The sequence below is a fragment of the Ammospiza nelsoni genome, chromosome 4, assembly GCF_027579445.1.
Source record: "Ammospiza nelsoni isolate bAmmNel1 chromosome 4, bAmmNel1.pri, whole genome shotgun sequence".
Lineage (NCBI taxonomy): Eukaryota > Metazoa > Chordata > Aves > Passeriformes > Passerellidae > Ammospiza > Ammospiza nelsoni.
In genome coordinates this window covers 35,555,263-35,577,488 of record NC_080636.1, presented here as the reverse complement: position 1 = coordinate 35,577,488, position 22,226 = coordinate 35,555,263, and the positions used below count along the sequence as shown (strand labels likewise).

Here is a 22,226-nt window from a genome sequence, read left to right as displayed (position 1 = left end):
TAACCAAATCTCTCACTCTCCTACCCAGGACTGTTTCTCATCTTATTGACTACTTCAATAAGCCTGAGAGAGGTTTGCCTACATATGTTGCACGGTGACTCTGATCTTGAAAATGAGAACATACTTCCTTTCAAACTGCAAATTCACACAGGCAGTCTCTGAGCCAGTGGGAATATATCTGCATTCATATTGCATCTGTGTGCATTCGGAAGAAAAATCAGAGCCTATTTATCATGTTTCTGATAAATCTTAATTGAGAAAGAAAAGAATTAGTATCTATCTGATTAAAATAAGTTTAATAAGTAATACAGCATTGAACCACAAAGCACATCTCCGTGTGCAGTGGCAGAAGTTTTCCTCACCAATTCCTTGACTGAAAAATAGAACTTATACAAAGATAATATCTCTGGTTGTCCCTGAACCCTTCCTTTTCCTATTTAATTTTTCTATTAAAACAAGAACTTGACCCAAAATAACCTTACAATAACAATGCTAAATACTTTGTGGTGTATAATAGAGACAAAGTACAAGTCTGTGATTTTTTTCAGACACTGGCAATGAGTCAAAAGACAAAAGTATATGTCTTGAATTTCAGCACAGTTACAGTTAAAACTTGTATTGAAATTATGTGTGCCTGTTTATGAAACACTGATATTATGATCTATTACGATAACTCTTACTTGCATATATACAGCACGCTCAATTGTGCAATGTCACTCTCCTCTTCCCTCGGTAATTCTTGTTTCAGGCTTGCAGCGACTCTTATTGTTGTTGCAAATAAGTTAGTATCTTGTGTGCCTGCTTTGGATACTAAGTTACTACTTTGCAATAATTTGTTTATGATATCAGGTCTGCACTACAGTTACATTAATTCACACCATCCAGTTCAACAAATGAATCTGGCTATGAGGAAAGCGATAAGGAATGAGGAAGACTGCAAATGGGACATTTATTAACTAGTCACATCATGTTCAGTGTTTTCAATGTCATTTATCACAGATTAGTTCACCACTGTGGTCTCTCTAATTCAGGGAGGAACACTGTTGTGTGCCACCTAACAGAAATTTGAAATCAGTGTAGCAGCTCATGGGAATCTCTCAAACCCCTAGCGATCTATTCCCCCGAAAATTTGGAAACAGTGGTAAAAGGCAACTAAAAGGTCTGTGGAAGGACCTAATATTCTAAGTGAACAAGCAACCAGCTAGGGGTCCATTCTGGGAAAAAGGTTCTCCACAGAGATGCAGTGGATGAAACACTGAACTCACCTTCTTGCTGTCTCTGCCATGAAAGTTCAGCCCATTGTACTAAATGACAGCAAAATTAAATAAGAAGAGAAAGTGGCAAAGCCAAACTCTTCCACATGTCTATGACTGTACACAATGAAAAGCGCTCATGAAAACATTAACCATGAGGAGTTCACTTTGCTTAGGATTCATGCGTCCTTGTGAACTTCAACTTGCAGCTGGGAGTGCTATACAGCACCTCTCCCATGTGAGTTTGTGTCTAGTAGCAGTCAAGGTCAGGTTACTTCAGTCTTATCCTTATTTGGGACATTTCAACAGAGCAAGAAAGTCCCTCTCCTCCTCTAAAGTGCTTAACAGATGAAGTTCCCAGTTATCTGGCCCAGCCAAAACTGACCAAAATAAATTTTAGAGGTGGTAGCACAAGGTGAATAGCAGCAGAGTCATTGTAACTACATAAAATGTGGTTTCCTTAGGAAACTGCTGAACAATAGACCAGGTCTTTCAAGAGATTTGGTCTGAATGCTGTTTACAGAGTGGTTTCATGTGACAGAAGTCTGTTTCAATGAGGAAAATCTGAGCACACAGGAGCTAAGATAGATGTTTAGTCACTATTCATAGAGCTGGGCAAAGCAGCAGCAACTTTCTCTTTATGGTCAATAATTGTGAATTTTTGCTGCGCAGAATGCCCAAACTGTTACAGTGGGCACTCTAAGAACTCCAATAGACGAAATGAGGAAATGCTACTTCTTGAGCAGCATAATCACTTTAAAAAGCAGTAGGCTAAAAGCTTTTTTTCCCTTCCCATCCTGTGCTTTGTAGATGATTTTGTATTCCTTTCATCTGAAGCAGGGTGTAACACTAGAGGCAGAGGCATTTAGCTACAGTGCATAAAAATATTACTGCTTCAAAGCCAGAAGCTACAAGCATTACTTGTAGGACCAGGAGCTGACTAGGACTGACTACAGGATTATGCTCATGTCTAGGGCTCACATGTCTAGTACAAATCTCAACAGAATGGTACTTCCATTTATTTTTAATAAATTTGTATCATAAAAATATTTTATATTTTTATTATATAAATTAAATTGTATAATTGATGCTGTTCTAAATGAGCAAGGGATCTTTCAGAAATAAAAAGGATGTTGCAGGATTTTTATTCCTTTTAGAAACAGCTTGTGCTGGACAGAACCAAAATGTGAGAAACCTATGCTAAGTCGTTTCTTAAGGAGGAGAGATTGTCCCCTCTAACAGTGCTAACATCTGCAGGACTATTGGTTCTAGAGATATAAAGTAACAACATATATAAACCTTGCTTTCCGCACTCAAAGACAAAAGAAAAAGAGCTTAGAAAAAAGGTAAAAGCATCCTATATCACACTGTCCTGGGAAGTGAGAAAATGATTCTATCGTATTCAACCACAACACAACAGAGAAAGGCTGAACTTAATTTCCTCCCTCAAATACTAAGTCTTTAAATCAACAGAGATATTGAAATCAACATCATATATTTATTATGGCATTTCTTGGCTTAAGTGCCTGACTTCTCTAGTTGTGAATGTTCTTTTAAACTGTTAGTGGGTTATGTTTGTAGCACTGCTGGAAGTGAAACCTACAGTGCAAAGGCTTTGTAATGTGTAAAGCTTATGTAATCAGGCTGGTTTCTTTCTCTATGCAAACATAAAATTGAATTAAAGAGAAGAAATAATTTCTGATGTTTCTAACAACTCTTCTCTGTCACTTAAAAGGCCAAATACTTATAAACAAGTAATGCCAGTTAATAATCTGTTCCCTCACTTTAGAGATTTAAAAACAAGTATTTCTACTTATATTTGACATTTTTCTTTATAAAGATGAACAAATGTATATATGTGTATATATATATATATTTCTTTTAATTCCAACTAATTAAATTTTTTCATTTTCACCAGGAAAAAAAAAAGGAAAAGGAAGAAAAGTACCAGGAGCAGTCTAAGAGCACCAGAAACTAAATATGCTTTAGGATACTTACTGTGTCTAGTAGCTTCCTCTTAGAGATTATAGAAGTCATAGAAGATAAAAACTGAACTGACAACAGGCTTAGAGTTTAAGACTACAAAGCAATTCAACAAGTCAGATAATGTCACAACCCAAAATTTTAGGCCTTGAACACCATAAAAGAAATAAAAACTGTGGTTTTACCTGCATGTCTGGTGATGGAACCTTTTTCCTTTCAAGAAGCATTTATTGGGAGACTCTATACATTCACAGATGCATTTTGCAGGATTTAGCGGCTGATGTCTAGGACAGGTCTTTTTACATACACACTGGCACCTCTCTTCATCAAATTCCTTGTTGGGCCCGCAGGATGCAGGGATCAGTTTGTTTTTGCACGTGCACTGACAGGATGACCTGTCTAACTCTTTGTGAGGTCCACAGCTCGAGGGCCGCACGCCTCCTTTGCAGACACACTGACAGGTTTCTTCATCCAGCTCCTTGTTCGGCCCACAGATATGGAATCCTTCAGATGTGTCTGCAAAAGCAGCAGAGAAGTCCCACTAGTACCAGAATATTGTGTCTACTCTCTCACTCACTTTTATGTGAAGAAATGAGCAAATCCATACCTTTTATGGTGTTTCAAAAACAAGAATTTATCAAAAGACAGCAACAACCAGTAGTAGCAATGATACAGAAAACTATACAAATAATTACTACAGCTTCTTGTCTTTAGGAGGACAGTTGATGCTTTAAGGGAAAGTGCTTACCAGATTCTCCAAGGTAAGAAGAGAAACCAAAATCATGCTGTGACAAACATCTGCAAATTTGATTATTCCAAATATGATTTTTCGGACAGGTCTTGTTTGCCACATGACACCTGCGAAATTAAAAATGCTGTTGATTTACTACTATAAGAACTCAAGGGGGAAAAAACCCTATTTCAGTTGTTGATTGCTTTAGTTTCTCACTATTGCAAATATCTTTCTAAGAGTGTCAGCTCATTCATAATTTTTTTTTTATTCCTGTCAAGTCTGCTACTGAAGGTTCTTCCCACTTCAGAGATTTTCAACCATTTGTTGAAGAAACCTTCTCATACATCAAGTTTTAGCTCCAAATTCCAGAAGATGGCATTTGTAATTTGCTGATGTTGATTTGAAACAGACCTAACCGCAGAACATAAGCCTCATATAGACAAGTATAAAAATTCTTTTGTATGCCAAATACTGCATGGTAACAGGCATTTTCCATGTAGTTCTTTGAACTACAAAAATGTTTTCAAATTTAAGATGTCAAAAGACAGCAATAATAGTTTTGTAATTAATTGTGTAGGCAAAACTTTAAAAAATAAAATCAGTTTATCAGATTCCATTCCATTTTATGTGAAAGTTATGTGCCATTAGCTGACAATTTCTCATCAGTCACTCATTCTGGCCAGCCTTCTCGAATCTAAAGAATTAGACCTTCAGCAGTGATGCCTCTTCACTTTAAAAATAAAGACAATAAGCAACTAAACACTTTAGTCCTATTTTCCTTCTAGAGTTTGCAGCCAAGGTAGTAGTACCAAAGAAAGCAAAAAATCCAAACAGCAGCTGTTGCCTTTTTAAAGAATGAGTGAAGTGAGCTGTCTGGTGAATCACTGATAGAATATTTATGTGTATTATCTCATCTTCCTTGCTTGCAATTTCTTTATCACCACAGCTGACATTACATCTTTGAACAAGTCAAGCCTAACTTCATGTATCCGGGCTATGTAATTTATTCATTGTTTCTGTAGTATTTCTAAAATCCTACTCATCTTTTAAGACAACACCTATATTACACATTTCATGCACTTTTCATTCCCCTGAGCACCATTACTCACACATTCAAAAATGCAGGTGCTGGGATATTCTTCCGTGATCATCATTCAAGTAGACCCCTCCCGTTCAACACGCTAAATCACTGCACTTGTAAAGACTGCTGTGGTTTAACATCGCCCTGCTTCACCCCAGTATAGTTATAGTTTTATCAAACTAGTGTTTCCTGATTTCATCCCAGTAATGATCTCACTCTTGCATATGTTTCCTTGGCATATGCTTCCTTTAGCCTACCTTCCAATTCTGCTTGAGAAATTATATGGATAATCTACAGACATCTTATTGTATTCTATTAAAAAAAACCCAAACCAAACCAACCAAATTAAACCAAAAAAACCAAAAATCAAACCCTCCTGCTTTTTTATTGCATGAAGCCACAGATTTTAAACTTAAATACATTAAGTAACAGTAGAGAAGACCTTTATATATTCTCATCTAGTACTATGTTGTCTTACCTCTGTTGAAGTGTGATTTCCTAGTCACAGGACAAACTGCTACCTGTGAGTGCTGGTCCAAGTCTGGTGTCTGTACTCTCACCTCCCTCAACTACACTTAGCTGTTTCCTGGCTAGAATAAACTCCTGCACTGATCACTTCAACTGCTCTTAACTTAGAAACACAGAGAAGCTGGAGAGAGTCAACACAATTTGACTTTCTTACTGACTCTTGGGTTTGTTTTTTAATAATCTGTTAATTATGCAACTAAACTAATTATGAATAGATTTATTTCCAAGCTACTGTTTATGATCCATGTTTTGATGAACAAATTAGATAGATTATATTCTATTTGAGTTTAATTTATGTTTAGGAACATGTCAGAAAACATCCAGACTTAAACAGATTGAAACCACTGAGGAAAATGCTTAACACCTCTGAGAAATTTGTTCTACTCACTCACCTTATTAAAAAATGTCAATTCATTCCAGACTGGCTTCTAGTTATTGACTCTTCTTCAAAGCAACTGCTAGTCTGTTATGTGTTTTTGACCTCCTACATATTTATACATCATAAAATCATCGCTGAAAACTCTAAATTAAGGAAGGAGATCTTCAAGTGTTTTAATAACTTAAAATCAGATTTATGGTGCCAGATTGTTCTGTGAAATTTCTCATTCAAAATTACACACATAAAAAAATCAACATGCTACTTTTATGGAATGTCAATTAACCCTTTATTTCCCCCTTCCATTCTATTTTATATGCACCTCTGGCACGTGAAGATGTGAAGAAAGATTTGCGAGTTAAAGATTCCCTAAAAAACAAGCCTTTAAAAAAAAGCATTCAAAATATGAAAATATAGATTGAGAGAGAAATATTGTCTCCTAATTATTTACAGAGATATTTTTTAGCTTTTCTTTTGAAAATAAATTTATTTTGCTGATTTTTTTTTTTTAAGTCTCAATTGGACTGTAGCTCTTTCATCAAGCAAATCCCACATACATTACTCTTCAGTTTTAAATCATGTTGCTCCAGTTAATCTACTGGGTAAAAAAGGTGATGTTAATTTAGTAAAATTGTGTAAAATAATGGCAGCTCCCTTGCAGAACGCATTCTGCTACTGCCATGCATAGCTCGCCTATGTAAGCTGTGAGAACTTCCCAGCAGTATTTTAATTCTGAATTATACAGGTTTGCTCACAAAGTGAAAGGCAAGACAAGGCTGATACTTACTGAGTTTGTGCTGCTGGCAAGGAGCGCCGTATGATGGAGTGGACCTGTCTGTACACGTCCAGCTTGGACATGCAGCGGCAGGAAGTGTGGTTGGCGAAGCTAACGGTGACGGGCTTGGGGCCCTGGGACAGCGGCACCGTGATCTCAAACAGCTACAAAAGGCAAAAAGCAAAACACCTCTGTCACAGATCCAGCTAAAACTAACGGAAGGACATACAAAAAACCTATCAAGAATTTAAGCTCAGATTTTTTTTGTTGTCCTCCGGCATTCAATTATATTGCTAAATAATTATTATGTACAGAATGAATATAATAGCTATGATGTGATAACTAACATTTTTAGTGTTAAACCCCGTTACATGCCAGTTTGCTTACTACAACATTTAATATATGAGAGGAAAATGTACAAAGAACTCATTTTTCTAGAGGAGATGACTTCAAACTGGCAGTATTTTAAAAAAAATCCAAAATGAAACTTTAGGAAGGTGCTTTGAAAAACTGAAGAATAATATAAAGAAGACAGTAAGTTGTCACCTAATATATCAGTTGCACAATTACAAAAGATTATGTAACACAGCAGTATAGTGGACCTTGATCACACCAGTTCTGGATGAATAACATTTGAACTTCAGCTTACCACATTTTAAAAATTTTTAGTATTTGTTTCTGTGCAAGTTATATGCCTATCCTGATAAAATATATCTTTAACTATTCTTTTTTTTCCCCCAAAGTATTAAGAAATATCCACTACTGATAAAATAATCTGTAAGTGAATTAACAAGATCTTAATTTTAGCGGAAATTATAGTTCAACTGGTGAAAGAGAACAACTTCAGCGATGTCTTGTAGTAAAACTGAACAAGTGATAACAGAAGAACAGTTCAGTTTTCAGTTCAGGACATCTACTTTATCAAATTAAGTAGGTTTTGCTATAAAATTAAAGTCTCAATAATCTCCTGAAAAGCTAGGCAAAATACACTAGGTCAAAGTCTGAAAAGCTGGTTTTTGATGGTCTTTAAGAAGGGCAACAGTGCACTGCTGCCTTTTAGGTGCTCAGTCATTCTTCCAAATACATTTAAGAACATTTCTTCATCTTCTGGGGACTTTACTACCTTTAAAAATGGTCATTGGTATTTTTATTCCAGTTCCACTTGGTAAGATTGTATAAAAAACTTTATTTTTAGCTGAGATGTATTTGCAATGCTCTTTAAAAATCTGTAACTTTAGAGTATGTCATTTACACAGCGTGCAAATATAATCAGAATACTGGTAATTTTAAATGTTTTAAAATATAGAATACAGCATTATGGGATGTATTCACCTGTTTAGAAAGCTGATTCTTAGAAAATATGCATGAATTGATGGGCAGAACAAAGAGTATGAACTTAATTACAATATTACACATGTAAGGAGAATTTTTTTTTTCTGTTCTCTCATGACAGTATGACCTTGCTTTTCTGAAGCTGAAATAAAAACCTGCTACAGAGAGAACTGATAAATCTTAGAAAGTGAAATAAGCATGAGTCTGTGAATGGACCTAACTGCAGCTGGAAAACAAGTGCATGTTCTTCCCGTATTCTTGCAGTAGATCAATTTGCCATGCTGCAAAGCATAGCAGACTCCAGACCACTGGAGATGGCAGCACAGGACGACTGCTACATTTCCAAACCACCTAAAAGAGGTAGGTCCCTGCCCAACAGTCCAATTCAGCTTCAGGAGATCACCGAGAGAAATTTCACAAAAACTGCTGAGACACATCAATCATGGTAATGGAACTGGAAATGATGGTGAACGTGAATTAATCTTAATTTACATTTATCCTTCCACTGTGAAAGGTATCATTTGGAGATGAATATTGCTAACAACTATTCCTATCACCACTTCAGTGGTGCAGTGACAAAAAAGTCTAGTTAAATAACATAACGGTAGACTAGTTTCCTTGACCTCCTCAAATTACCCTCAGTTTGTTCAAATAAATTCTCTTAATAGTAACATATTTTACCTCACCCAATAGCTACTACTGTTTATTCAGTGAAACTATTTAAGTGAATAAACTCAACAAGCATCAGTTTTGTCTGAACCTTCATCTAAGTAAAACATTACAGATTATGTAAAACCTGGCCATGAACAATGCTTTATGGTTTTGATAACATCTACAATTTATTTTTTGCTCCCCTTCCTCATCCAACAGAACAATAAGCTCAACATCTGCTGTCACTATAGGGCATGTCTGGCAACATTTAACAACCAAATGTCAACACGTAGAAAGGATATTTCTATGAAAAATGCCTCATAACATCTATGTATGAGGCTGGTTCTCAATTCCTTTTCTGGCACCACTGTTGGCTGTGGCTACTATTGCTGCTACCCACACGGCCCAAATGGGCAGTTCTTCTTGGAGACCAAATGGCTTCTTGTTCTGTTTGATCCTCCATTCTCTAAAAGACTGGATTTACTGCATTCTTAGAAGCCCAAATCTTCTCTTCCTTTCCAACTTTAAATTTTGATAAAAAACATACTAATTCACTCTAAAGGGAGAAACCATTTCCTTCAGGTACCAATCCCTAAAGACAGATATTCGGTACCAAAGACTACAATGAATGAGCTTAAGTCCCCAAAAGAACATAAGATCTGATAGCAGTAGGGATTAGAGAAGTATTTGAAAAGTGGAGAGCATTTATTGCTCTGAAAAATGTTAGTAGTTATAATAAATAAAACAGCAATTCATGAGTATTGCTCCAGTCAGAGGCAAATAAAAGACAGAAATAGCCTCAACTGGTCCATGCTGCCCTGTGCCTTTTTGCCACCAACACTGCATTTTCAAGAAACCAGTGGAAAGCATCAACAGAAGCAATAAGCGATTGTATACCTAAAGAATAATATATAAATATATATATATATATAACAAAAATAACAAATCAACCAAAATCAAAAAACCAAACAAACACAAAACTCCCCCCCACATAATCACAAAGCCCTGTCCTCCTCCAGAAAAGCTGCTAATTGTAAACATAAATCAGTTACACATTGTTAATCTCAGAGTACAGCACATACTGACAGAAGTTCTGTGTAACTGAGGAACAATTGAAAGCCATTAATAATTAAATACATTTAATAAGAAATTCAACACCTGCCATTCAGCCAGTCTAAGGCTGTTTTATATAAACACAGAAAGCCAGACGGCAGGTCTTCCAGTTTTCACACCATTTCTAGGGTTTCTCTTCCAAGTACTGTCCACAGCCTAGAACATAACATGATTTTAAACTTGAAAGAAAAAAAAAGAATCTAATAGAAGATGGAAATCTCTGAATGTGTTGAGAAAAAGCACTATCAGAACTCCTGAAAAAGCCATTTTCCATATATTCCTTCTCACTGATCCTTAGAAAGATAGAATGGTTTGGTTTGGAAAGGACCTTAGAGATCATCTAATTAGAACCCCTCTGCCATGGGCAGGGACACCTTTCACTAGACCTGGTTACTCAAAGGCCCAAAAGACATAAAATTTTGATCCATGGCCTTGATGGCTTCTTCTTTACACTAGAAGGACTTCATAGTGTACTGACCAGAAAAACTGAGGCTTTTCATACACAGCATTTCTTTGCTTCAGTGGCTAAATTAATTTATTCAGCACTATCATCATATGTGCCAATATCTATTGTGTCAGCACACATAAAATTATTAATATGTTCCCTGACTCCTAAAATATATCAAAACTGGTTTTGTGTAGGAAGGCCATCATTCTAGATACTTTTCAAATACAGGATTTATGTATGTTTTTTTCCCAAGATTTACATTAACTACACCATGTTCTTCAGATGGCCTGTGGTTTATTTTGGCAAGTTTCCCTTAAATTGATTAAGTCTAAGTTTCCATCACTTGTGATCTTTGCACTTTCTAAAGTGTCAGTAAAGCCAGCCAAATATAACCAGTGTAACACAGTACAATGTGTCTAGAGAGATTTTTAAACTAAGGACATAAGACTGATTTCAAAACTGAACATGTCTATATTGAAAAGAATGAAAATAAACTATTTGAGAAATGGCACATCATCATAACATTACTGTTGAACTTTCTTGGAAAACTATTTCAAGCCTTATGTGGGATATAACAACAGGTATTTTATATAATAAATTAATATTTGTTTAATATGCTTGGGTTCCTTATTCTATCTTTTTCTATTTTAATTCCTTTCTTTGCCCAGAAATATTAACAAAAAACATTTAGAACTTATATATCTCCCACTATTAAAACTACCTATTATATCACTACAATAATTAATCTAACAGAAAAATGCATGGGAAAAGGTAGAAATTGTAATGTTGAAAACAACTGAATATTCTTGTGGCATATCTGTGAATTGTGAAAAAGAACACCAAATACATCCCAAACTGGGCAAGCAATTTCAAGCTGTTAACTTGTTTCCTGTGAGAAAATCTCCTCTAAATCTAATTTTGATCTGCTTGGATAGATGTTTTCCCTGGAGGGACTATAACTGTAACTGTGAAACAAGATGATTTAGGACCTTTACAACAAGTGTTCTGAAAGAAGCCAAAAAAATGGCCATCCTGACAGCCAAGAGGGAGAATGGGATGAAACAACTCTTTGACATCAGCTCTCTGCTTCCCTTCAACCTACAAGCAAGTGTCTGTAGGTGGGGCATTAAAAAGTGCTGCTGAGGGACAGGCTGTAACTGCCCCAGGTACTTCCACAATCCTTGAAACCACTGTTGAATTATTTGTGCCATGGAAACACAGAACAGCTGTTTGATAACAAATTAGAGAAAAAACCCAAACAACCACACCACAAAATGAAAATCCAACCAGTCACATTTCCCAGAGATCCTTACCAGCCAAGCCACCAGTTAAGTACTGAGCTACTGCAGGCAGGAAAGGACCTACTGCAGTTTGTGAATTAGCCTAGGGAGCCTTCAAATATTGTCACAGATCTTGTACTGTACTTTAATTAAGAAGTTGTCTCGTATCTCAATCCTGCTTGTACAAATATCCCTTAGCAACTACAAAAACAGGTTTTGGGAAAAAATTGTATTAAAAACATAGCAGAATACATTTCTACTTTTCTCTCAATAAAGTGAAACAGCTAGAAAGGAGTAACACAGCCTGAACTAGAAACTATTGACCTTGCTCTAGACCACTGCCACCAAGGCAATCTGGGAACATCTGATCTGGTCCATTCTGCTGGAAATCAACTATTTGCTCCCTATAAAACTAATTTCTGTGTTTAGTTCTTTCAATTTTAAATAATTCTGATGAAAGCTGATATAATCTTTCTTTATATTTTAATGTCTGGAACCAATGCTAGAGCTTGCCCTCACAGTAAGAACTCCAGCTAAAAAATTAGTTTCCCATTAAGCACTTTTTCTGCAGGGCGAACAGTATGAAGTTACCTTATGGAGTTTATGCACAAAAAATAAAGCTAAAAATTGGTGAATTATGAGAAAACTATTTGTAGTCATTTCTTTCAGGAAATAAGGGAAACTATGGTGAAAATAGATGTATAGGGTACCTGAATTGCACAGAAGGTCTTGAATCCAATACTGTTTTTCTTTCTAATTCTCATCTGATATGAGTTAAACTGTGGTCACATAATTTTAAAAAATTTGAGATGGTGACAGATGAAGATATATAGCTATAGGTCTGTTCCTTCATTAAGGGTTCTTTTAAAACTGCATTCTGTCAAGGACCAGATAAAACTGGAAATCAGAAGCAAGACAGAAAACTCATAGATACATTTGCTCACTTTTACAGAATAAGTAAGAAAACAAAACAGTGTTATTGCCTCTTCTTTCTAGTAAGACCTTTAACATTTTCCTTTTCAGAGTCTCTCAAATCTTTAACTACTCTACATCAAATCATCACCAATAACATCAAGAACTTCAAAAAGAAACTCAGTGCTAAACATTTTCTACTGGGTAAAAAATTACTTTGCTCAACAGATATGAACAGTAACATGAAGAGAAAGATTTGATTTGGCCCAAACTGACACAGTGCTCAAAAACCAGGAAATCTGTGTTATGTGGAACAGCTCTCTCTGTGATTAGATAATTCTTTATTTTGGTAAGCTAAATTTTACCAATACATGGAAAGAAAAAAAAAGTCCCACTTCTTGGGTTTTAAAATGAAATTTGTATTTGCATCTTTCAAGCAAGTGGAATTGAGAAAATGGTTTCTCCTAATAATGAGAAAAATGGTAAAGCTTGAACAACGTCAGTGCTGTAGTTGTCCTCATTTAAGCTATCTGAGCTACATTAATCCTGTGCAGTGTGGCTGTCTACCAGTAGCCTAGATTTAGGATTAAAAATTCTTGGAAAGATATACCATTTCAGACAGAGATTGGTGAGAAATGAGGGCAGAAAATGCACTCTACAAAACTGGTGGGTTTTACTGTTTTCTTTACATTCACTTTGTAAGGGGACGTAAAGAAAATTCCCCAATTCCCCCGAGAAAAGGCTTAGAGCACTAAAAAGTTTTTTTTATAAAGGAGTGACATTCCTAAGGGCTTCAATTTTATAACTGGCTATGCAGTTTTTGGTCCTCATTATAAATATGTACTGCATCTTCTGCTAGATGAATCCTCTTGAAAAACGAAGCAAGATTTACACTAAAAAGTGAAAAAGCCCACAACTAATAAAAACCCTACCAAATACTATAGTAACAGGATATTACCCTAGGAAATTATTTTAAGTATGACTATTTTTACATTATTTTTGAGGAAAATGTTGAAAGATAATTGAGATAATTCCTGTATCTACTTAGAATAATGTAGAATATACTGTTTTAAAGGCAGGTCACAGGCTCAGTGCATGAACTCTGCACACTCCTACCTGATCCCTAACCCTGAACTTGAAGAACAAAACCTGCACATACATTGGAATAAGATGCATTACAACAAAATAAATAAATAGGTACATAATGCTAATATGTCTTAATACAGAAAAACACCCTTCCTAAAAAGGCTTCATTTTGAAACATGCATCCTGTCTCCACACATCCTGCAGCAGTCTACACTAATAAAATGACAGGCTAGTTTTCCATGGAGTGCTTGGCCCTTAGAGGCATAAGGTAGATGGGAAAAAGAGAGAATTAAGTTTCATGGATAATCTCAAAACTGAGAATGAGACATCATAAATTATTTTTTCCCCTGAAAAATAAAAATATTTTGGTGACAAGAGCGTTAAACACGTTTTTTTCCCAGGTAGTAGTGTCTTCAGCTGTTTTTCCTGTGTATTTTGGAATCAACTATTTCCTTAGCAATAAGAAGGTTTAAATTATGCATGAACATAAATGTATTTGCAAGGAGTATAACAGGTGTAAAAGTGTGAGAACTTACTGTCTTGCTGATGTAATTTGTGCTGATATTCATACACTGAAGTCCTTCACTATTGCAGCAACCTCCACATCTGTAGATGGACACACATGGGGGTTTAAAGAAGGTGTTTGTAGTTGCTCCAAACTCTTTTCCCACATCCACACACACTTCACGTGGTGTGCACTGAGTTTTTCTCCATTCAGTATCAATACCTGCCAAGTTACAGGGAATTTCACGTTATAAAGTAACTGTTTAAAACCAAAACTATCTTTCAGTAAATCAGGATTCCTTACTAAACTTCAAAACAAGAATATGAATTTCTAGAGTCACGGCCTTTAGTCAGTGAAACACATATCTCTCTCTGCTACCTTCTAACTGATTTTTCTCCTTCACAGGGACATGACATATCATCATGGAGCAGATGAAAAGTCACAGTGGGACTAAAAGGGAATCCAACACGCAGGGGAGACCTTAAAGCACAGAATCATAGCCTGGCTTGTCCAGGAATGGACCTTTAAATGTCACCTACCACCTAGTTCAATCCTCTTGTAATGAGCAAAGAGATCTTCAAGCAGATCAGGTTGCTCAGAGCCCCACCTAAACTTGAATGATCTTGGATGTTTCCAGGGATGGGGCATCTACCACCCCACTGGCAACCTGTTCCAGTAATTCACCATCCTTACAGTAAAATTTCTCTTCCCTTTATCTAGTATGAATCTATTTTCTTTAGTTTAAAATTATTACCCTTGTCCTGTCACAACAGGATCTGCTAAAACATCTCTCCTCATCTTTCTTACAGACCCCCTTAGGCTCTGGAAGGCTGCTCTAAGAACGCCTGGGAGTTTTCTCTTCTCCAGTCTGAGCAGCCCCAGCTCTCTCAGCCCATAGCAGAGGTGCTCCAGCACTCTGAACATCCTCACGGACCTCTTCTGGACCTGCTCCAACAGCTCCACATCCTTCTTGTGTTGTCCCCTGAGCTGGACACTGTGGGCACAGCGCTGCTGATGGCTGCAAAGGGAGGGGCAGAATCACCTCCCTCAAAGGGCTGGCCAGCAGCTGAAGCTGAAGCACGCCTCCTTTCTTCACCTGGGGCAAGTCTCATCTTGAGTAAAGTCTGCACTTTAGCTCTGCACACTTCTGCAAAGTAATTCTAACCAGCCCCACACAGTACTCCACTTGGATATAAAATATTATAATTTTAAAATTTTATAGACATAATGTGAAATTCATTTAAATACGTGTTTAGTTTGTTAACTAGAAGGGTATAATTTAAAGCAAAAGTATTTAGCAATTATGTACAGCATGTGATTTAATCTGATGGATGATTTTTGTGCCCCAGATTATCCACACAAATTTGGGCAAAGACTTTGTATCATGTTATACAGCATTTCACTAAATTTAATCTTACACTACACAGCCCTGAGACTTACAGCTGTAAGTTTATTCCCTTTTGGCACTAGATTTTGGTAAGCTATTCAACAGAAATGGAAATTTTGCCTTATGTGTACTTTAAACTGTCCATTAAGGTACATGATTTCCAATATCATGTCCAAAAATACACCTCCTACCATAAATCCTGCATTCTCTGCCTACAAGCACTGGCTTAAACTGTAAGTTAATACATTTTCATCCAAGCTATCTGAAACACTGAAGGGCATTCAAACACACTGGTTTGAAAACTGTTTTGCTTGTTTTAGCACAACATCATTACAACTATCCTCTTGTAACATGAAAAAGTTACAAGTGGATTATTTGGTGTTCCAAAGTCATAATGCATAAGAGAAGAAAGCACTACCAGCTGTGATGCAATTGCAGAAAATGAGAAGAAATAGTTCAATGAGCCCAACTATTAGCATCCTCTTTGATTTCTGCAAAATTGTTATAGCCTCTATGAAGTAGGATTCCTTATACTTTAAGACAAGCACTTCACTTTCTCTATTGAGCCAAGAAAGCACTTTTATACGATGGACATACCTAAAATATGTCTGCATTGATTTGCTTCATTATGAAAGGCTTACTATCAAAGATTTTCTAGTATAGAACACACATGCTATCAAACTGCTGAGGTTGGCCTACTGACAATTCTTAGCTTTTAAAGCGTTTTTGACACAACTGAAAAGCCTTCAAAATTTCATTTTTTGTGTGTTGGAATGCAGACTGCGTCCTGTACTTACTTTTCAGGATCTCTGCATTATAGTGCGCTGCAGCAAATTTCAGGGAATCATCTGATCTTGTGTCAAAGCTGGCGTGCTCCCTGTTGTGTTGCCAACCTCCTCTCCTCAACTGACATTTGAATATTTTCCAGTATTCTGGGTAAAGCACTGTCATGAGTTCATCCACACTGGACACAGACCGCAATTGCTCTTCCAGGTCTTTGCTTCCATGAGCCTGCCAAAGTAACATGCAGGATTAATTACTTTCTCTGGTACTCAAGGTTTGCTGGAAACTAGCCCGAAAAGCAAGTCATGCATTGTAAAATAAAGGGGTCATCATCATAAAAACTGCTTCTGTCATTTAACGCCAACATTACTATATTGACAAACAATGAAATGTTTTGCTTCTTCCACCACTTCTTTATCACTCTTGTAGTTCAAAATATCTGTGTGAGAAAGGAGCCTACACAATTAAGCCTACACAAACGCAGTTTGCAGATGATATATATTTTATTTTAAAAAAGCATTTTTATCCTGGAAAGGTAAGTTTTTGTGATGAAATTTTGAATGCTTGAACCCCCAAATACTTAAATGATGTTCATATTATTTAATATCATATACTCCTGAAGTAACACTAATTATTTACCATTTAATCTCTTAGTCCCAGAAAATAGAAATGCCCACAACTGCAAAACCAGTTAAAACAAACCCAAAAAAAACCAAACAAAACACCAAACAAATAAACTAAATAATATTATTTGGTAGCATTCTAGGAAAAATCTTAATAAGCAAATTATATTATAAAGCACGACTTCCTAAATCAGTAGGACATGAGGATTTAGGTACCTTGAAGAGTGTAAACCTCACACTCCCTTTCTGTTTCAGGAGTAGCCTTAAATCCTGTAATCCTGCTTTGTTATTCTCTGGCCTTTACACAAACTCATTGCAACTGTAGTTTTCTGAATGACTGAGATTTACATTCTATTTTATCGCTTATCGGGAAGATTCCTCTGTTCCTCTTAGATGAAGCACACTGCATCAAAAGACTGGTGTTTTTCCCCTGCTCATTTCTCATCCATGGATTGCTGACTTCTCAAAGGGAAAGGCAGTATGGAGAAAGAGGAGTACTGAAGAACCTATAGCCACCTTCTCAGCCTACATGGCCCTTAGATGGCAGTATGAGACACAAAATACAGAGGTACAAACTAGGACAAAATCCGTCAACTGGCTGGAGACTCTCTACAGTTTACTACAAAATTGTTGCTCTACTCCAAAAACCTTTAAGAGTCTAAAATATCTAAATGCAGAAATGCGAAGCTACATGAACTGAAATTCACAATTTCTTATATGACTCCACCACTAACAAAAAAATAAACTCTTTCAGTTCAATGATTTAGAACATTACATGAGTAAAACAGGTAGTTTAGAACTAGCCCAGCTGAATCAAAACTGCTCCGTGTCTCACGGACAACTGCAAGGGTATAAAATGGCATATGTGATTTCATCTAGCCCCTTATCTGGAGTCAAACACAGCAGAAACACCTCAGGATAAGGCAATTCACAGACCTCATTTCTGTAAACACAGCTATATACAGAGCTGTGAAGAGGATGAGGCACTGAACCAGGTCACTCGGAGAAGCTGTAGATGTCCAATCCTTGGAGCTGTTCAAGGGCAGGCTGGATGTAACTCTGAGCAACCTGGTGTAGTGAAAGATGTACCTGCCCATGGTGGGGGGCCAAAAGTTAGATGATCCTTAAGGCTCTTTCCAACTCAGGCCATTCTGTGATTCTATTATACCAATACCAATTGTAAATTAGTTTAATTTAACAAAGTGTTATGAAGTTCAAAAAATGTTTTCACTTAAGCCTCACTAACCACAGTGTCCTTGCAGATGACTGTCCTGGGAGGTTTCAACAATCAAGACATTGTCTCAGAAATATGCCCATACAGGCCTTCATCTCTTTCCTTGTCACCATAGGAAGGACCATCCCTGACCCAAGACATGAATCAAGAAGATTCTGAGAGCTTTGACTTCAAATTTAATGGTAACATAGAGAATTTCACTCCCCCTCACCCCTGCTCTCCTTGCAGGATGCCACTCAGGGTCTCAATCAGTGGGTCACAGACAAAAATCCGAGCTTAACAAGCAACTAATTTGGCAACTCACTGCTTGCACCTCCTGAGAGGTGAGGAGTGCAGGGTTTGAGCAGCCTCATTCCCTGCCAAACTGTTTCCTGAGGGTGCTGCAGCACATGGCCCTTGAGTAATGGGAAGCAAGTTGCTGCACCAGCACAATGCCAGCGTTGCAGATGTGCGTCTGCCACGTGATGGGAATAGGCATGGCTAAGCGTGTATATCCTGTCACAAGGCTGGGAGCCAGGCTATTATGTAAAAGGCAGAGGAATAAAACCTGTGGTTAGCCATCCAGCAGCTGATCCTAGGAAGTCCTAACAGATCATGGGGGTAACATGGAAAAAGAATTCAACGAAAGCTTTGCCACCTTTGATGAATCCTTGAGCCTGCACAGCCCACAGCAGACAAAACATCACAGTGGCTGCTGATGTTGCAGATATTCAGAGTGCAGCCTAGAGCATCAGGAAAATAAGTAATGAAACTCAGTATTACTTTGTTGATAAAAAGTCAAGCATGAAGCAGAAAAGTGAAATTATTAGAAATAATGCATGCTGACTAATTCCTCTTTGGTCAGGCAATCAAGCTGCGTCTTTTCAGCTGGACACAAAATTTTTTGCACATATATTAAATATGTACGAATAAAACTCAAAATGTGAAGAAATTCATGGCTTTAATTAAGCATTGTATCAAATATAATAAAGTTTTATTTTACCCTGGATATTCCACAGGCCATAGTGCCATGTGGAATACAACCTGAGACAAGGCAGTCGTGGTTGTGTGTACAGATTAAGGAAGGAGAGGCTGGAGAGCAGCACTCTGGAAAGGGACCTGGATGTCCTGGTTGATGTCAAGTTGAGTCAGCAGTGCCCTGGCAGGCCAACCCTGTCCTGGGGACATCAGGCAATGCATCACCAGCTGGGCAAGGGAGGGGATTGTCCTGCTCTGCACCAGGGCAGCATCACCTTGAATACTGTGTGCAGTTTTGGGCGCCTCAATACAAAAAAAAAAAAAATTAAAAAAAAAAAATCAAACTATCAGAGAGCATCCAAAGGAGGGTCACAAGTCTGGTGAAGGGTCTGAAGTTATTGAGAACACTTGGTTTGTTCAGTCTAAAGGAGACTGAGGGGAGACATCATTGTGGTCTTCAACATCCTCTCGAGGGGAAGCAGAGGGGCAGACATTGATCTCATCACAAAACCAGCGACAGGATTTGAGGAAATGGCATGAAGCTGAGTTAGGAGAGGTTTAGTTTGGATCTCAGGGAAAGCTTCTTCACCCAGAGAGTACTTGGGCACTGGAACAGGCCGCCCAGGGAAGTGGTCACGGCACTAAGCCTGTCTGAATTCAAGGAGTGTCTGGACAATGCCCTCAGGTACATGGTGTGACTCTTGGGTCTGCTGTGTGCAGAGCCAGGAGCTGTACTTCAATGATCCTGATGGGTCCCTTCCAGCTCAGCTCATTCTATGAGTCTCTGAGTACTCCCTTAATATAAACAAAAACGAAACCAATTTCTGGAGCAGACATATAAAATTACTTTTAAAAAATTATCATTATTGCATCTGAAATATTTTCTGCTTAGCTTAATTTGCTTGTAAAGATGGCTTCAATTCAAATTTATACTATGGAAAAACAATCTGTTCACCAGAAGACTTTTGTTCTCTCCCTTCTTCCAATTTAGAAAGAAAAGGAGAAGGAAATTCATATATATACACTGCATCTATTGCCCAGAATTAGGGAGGGGAAAAAAACAATTAAAAAAACACACAAACACACAAAACCAAAACAACAAAAAAACTCCCTTGAAATGTTGCTTTTTCAATATGCTTACAGTGCTACCTTGAAATACAGATCAACAGTCTCTTCCTATACATCTATGTATTTTTTAGCTGCAGCAAATTACTCTCATATTACTCTCATCTGTGGAAAACTGTTTAGAAGAACATATGTTTAAGGAACTTGTGACTTAATTTTGTAGAACAGCCAAACATCTTGTTGACATGAACATCAAATGAAATGTTGAGTTCTGGATGATTACAAGAGTGTGTCCTGCACACAGGATAAGCATCAGATCATTAAGGATTGTTAGAGTTTCATACTTTTTAAGGGAAGAATGAATCTGCTTCTGTAAATATAATAGTGGTCTGGAAAGATTTTGATTTTGTGCAAATTTTTGTAATTTGACAAAAATATACTGTCTTGGTCCATATCTTTTATTCTTTGCTCTTTTTAAATTGTGCATTGGCTTGTAGTGTGGGACACTGGACTTCCATTGCAAAACAATTTTGAGACTTAAACACATTTAGAATATATGACAACACAAAGAAAGTTCCATCAACAAAAATGTACTAGAGATTAGAGGAGCTCTCATTTTTCATTCTTCTTATGCAAGTGCAGATTAGTGAAGTTCAGAAAGAAATATGGCTTGTAGCTGCACTTACTGCCACCAAGCTAGTTATTCCCAAATGTGAAGTTCAAAGGGAGGAAAAAAAAATAATAGAACATTATCACAGGTTGTAATGAGAGAGATTCTATGACTTTTATGACTGAAGAATACTTTTTGATAAATTCAAACAGACAGTTGGTTTTCATATAATTACAGAGCGCTCCTGATGAAATTGTGGACCAACTGCTTAATGTTTTACTAGCAGGAAATAGAGCCAAGAGTGACTGCACAGGAAGGAGTTTTCTCTATCCCAGGCTTTTCTATATTCTTGGCATTTTCAAGTCAGTTAAGGAATTGGGGTTTGAACTTTTTTTTTTAACCAGGACCACTCCCTTCATAAGTGTTTATCCACTCTGGTTGACCATTCTACTATTTTTTTGTCAATTTTAGCTATTATCAGTGTTGTCCTGCATGAACATCTGAAAAGGCTAGAAGGTGTATTCTAGAGAAAGACACTGATTAAACCTTTGACTAGCCAAACACTACAAGATGATAGGCGATATTAAGCAAAATAACCTAAAAATACAAATGTGAATGGAGAATACAATAAAGTTACACTTCTCCATTTCAATAATTTCACATTTTTTATGAGGAACGGGGGAAGTGACAAATACATATAAATAAAGGTGCAAAGCTTGATGACAAGTGCTCTCTTGCTATTATTTAACTTCAGAATATTTCATTCTATCAAAGTATGTTTTTCACAATGTGGCTTTCCATTACATGGTATGCCCAGTTTTTCATAAAATTATGGCTTGCAAGGAAAAGGGCAGGACACCAAATAGGCTCTATATCCATTAACAAAGTCAAATGTATAACAGATTTTCCATGCATTACATTACTTATCTTTCATATGTCCCCAGTGCTTGCCTCTATTATTAATAACAAAGGTCAGAACACTTAATATTTGGCAGCATGCTTGACACATAATTGATGGTGCAATATGCTATAATGGTACCTTATGTATCTGTCCTGACTACAGCTGTCAGCTCATTTAATTTTCAAGGATTTTGTGGACAATTCTGAAGAGGAAAATGCTGTCTATAAACCCCTCTGTTTTAAGATGCTTATATTCTGCATTTATTGATTGAGTGAAATGGGTTAAAATCAAGTACTTAAATCTGAATGTTGAAATTACTGGTAAGCAAATGGAAATATTACAGAAGTATTTATAAACACTTCACTTGCATAATAATTTATTGCAATTTTCATGTATTTCAATGCTAGTATTTTTAGAAGTTGATGCCAATAAAAAAATAAAATAAAAATTGTAGCTATAGTTAAGAATTAAATTCAACTTTTATGCCCACTTCTATGGTCTTACTAGAAAAGCCCTGATTTGAATCTCCCATACACTCATTTGTCACCAGCAAACTTGGATGACTGTAGTTGAGAACTTTTAAGTTACCATTCAATACAGTAACAAAACA

The 22,226-nt window shown here is 36.8% G+C and overlaps 1 protein-coding gene across 3 annotated transcripts in view; it reads right to left on the bottom strand.

The window, feature by feature from the left end:
• The window catches only part of VEGFC (vascular endothelial growth factor C), a 190,405-nt gene that overhangs the window by 1,163 nt on the left and 167,016 nt on the right, over positions 1-22,226 (bottom strand). For all 3 annotated transcript variants that reach the window (XM_059470683.1, XM_059470682.1, XM_059470684.1), the window contains exons 2-6: positions 16,241-16,454; positions 14,088-14,278; positions 6,742-6,893; positions 3,985-4,094; positions 3,422-3,752 (exon numbers count right to left, since the gene is read on the bottom strand). In XM_059470683.1, coding sequence (XP_059326666.1) covers positions 3,422-3,752; positions 3,985-4,094; positions 6,742-6,893; positions 14,088-14,278; positions 16,241-16,454 — 998 coding nt within the window. The remainder of the gene's footprint in view (positions 1-3,421; positions 3,753-3,984; positions 4,095-6,741; positions 6,894-14,087; positions 14,279-16,240; positions 16,455-22,226) is intronic.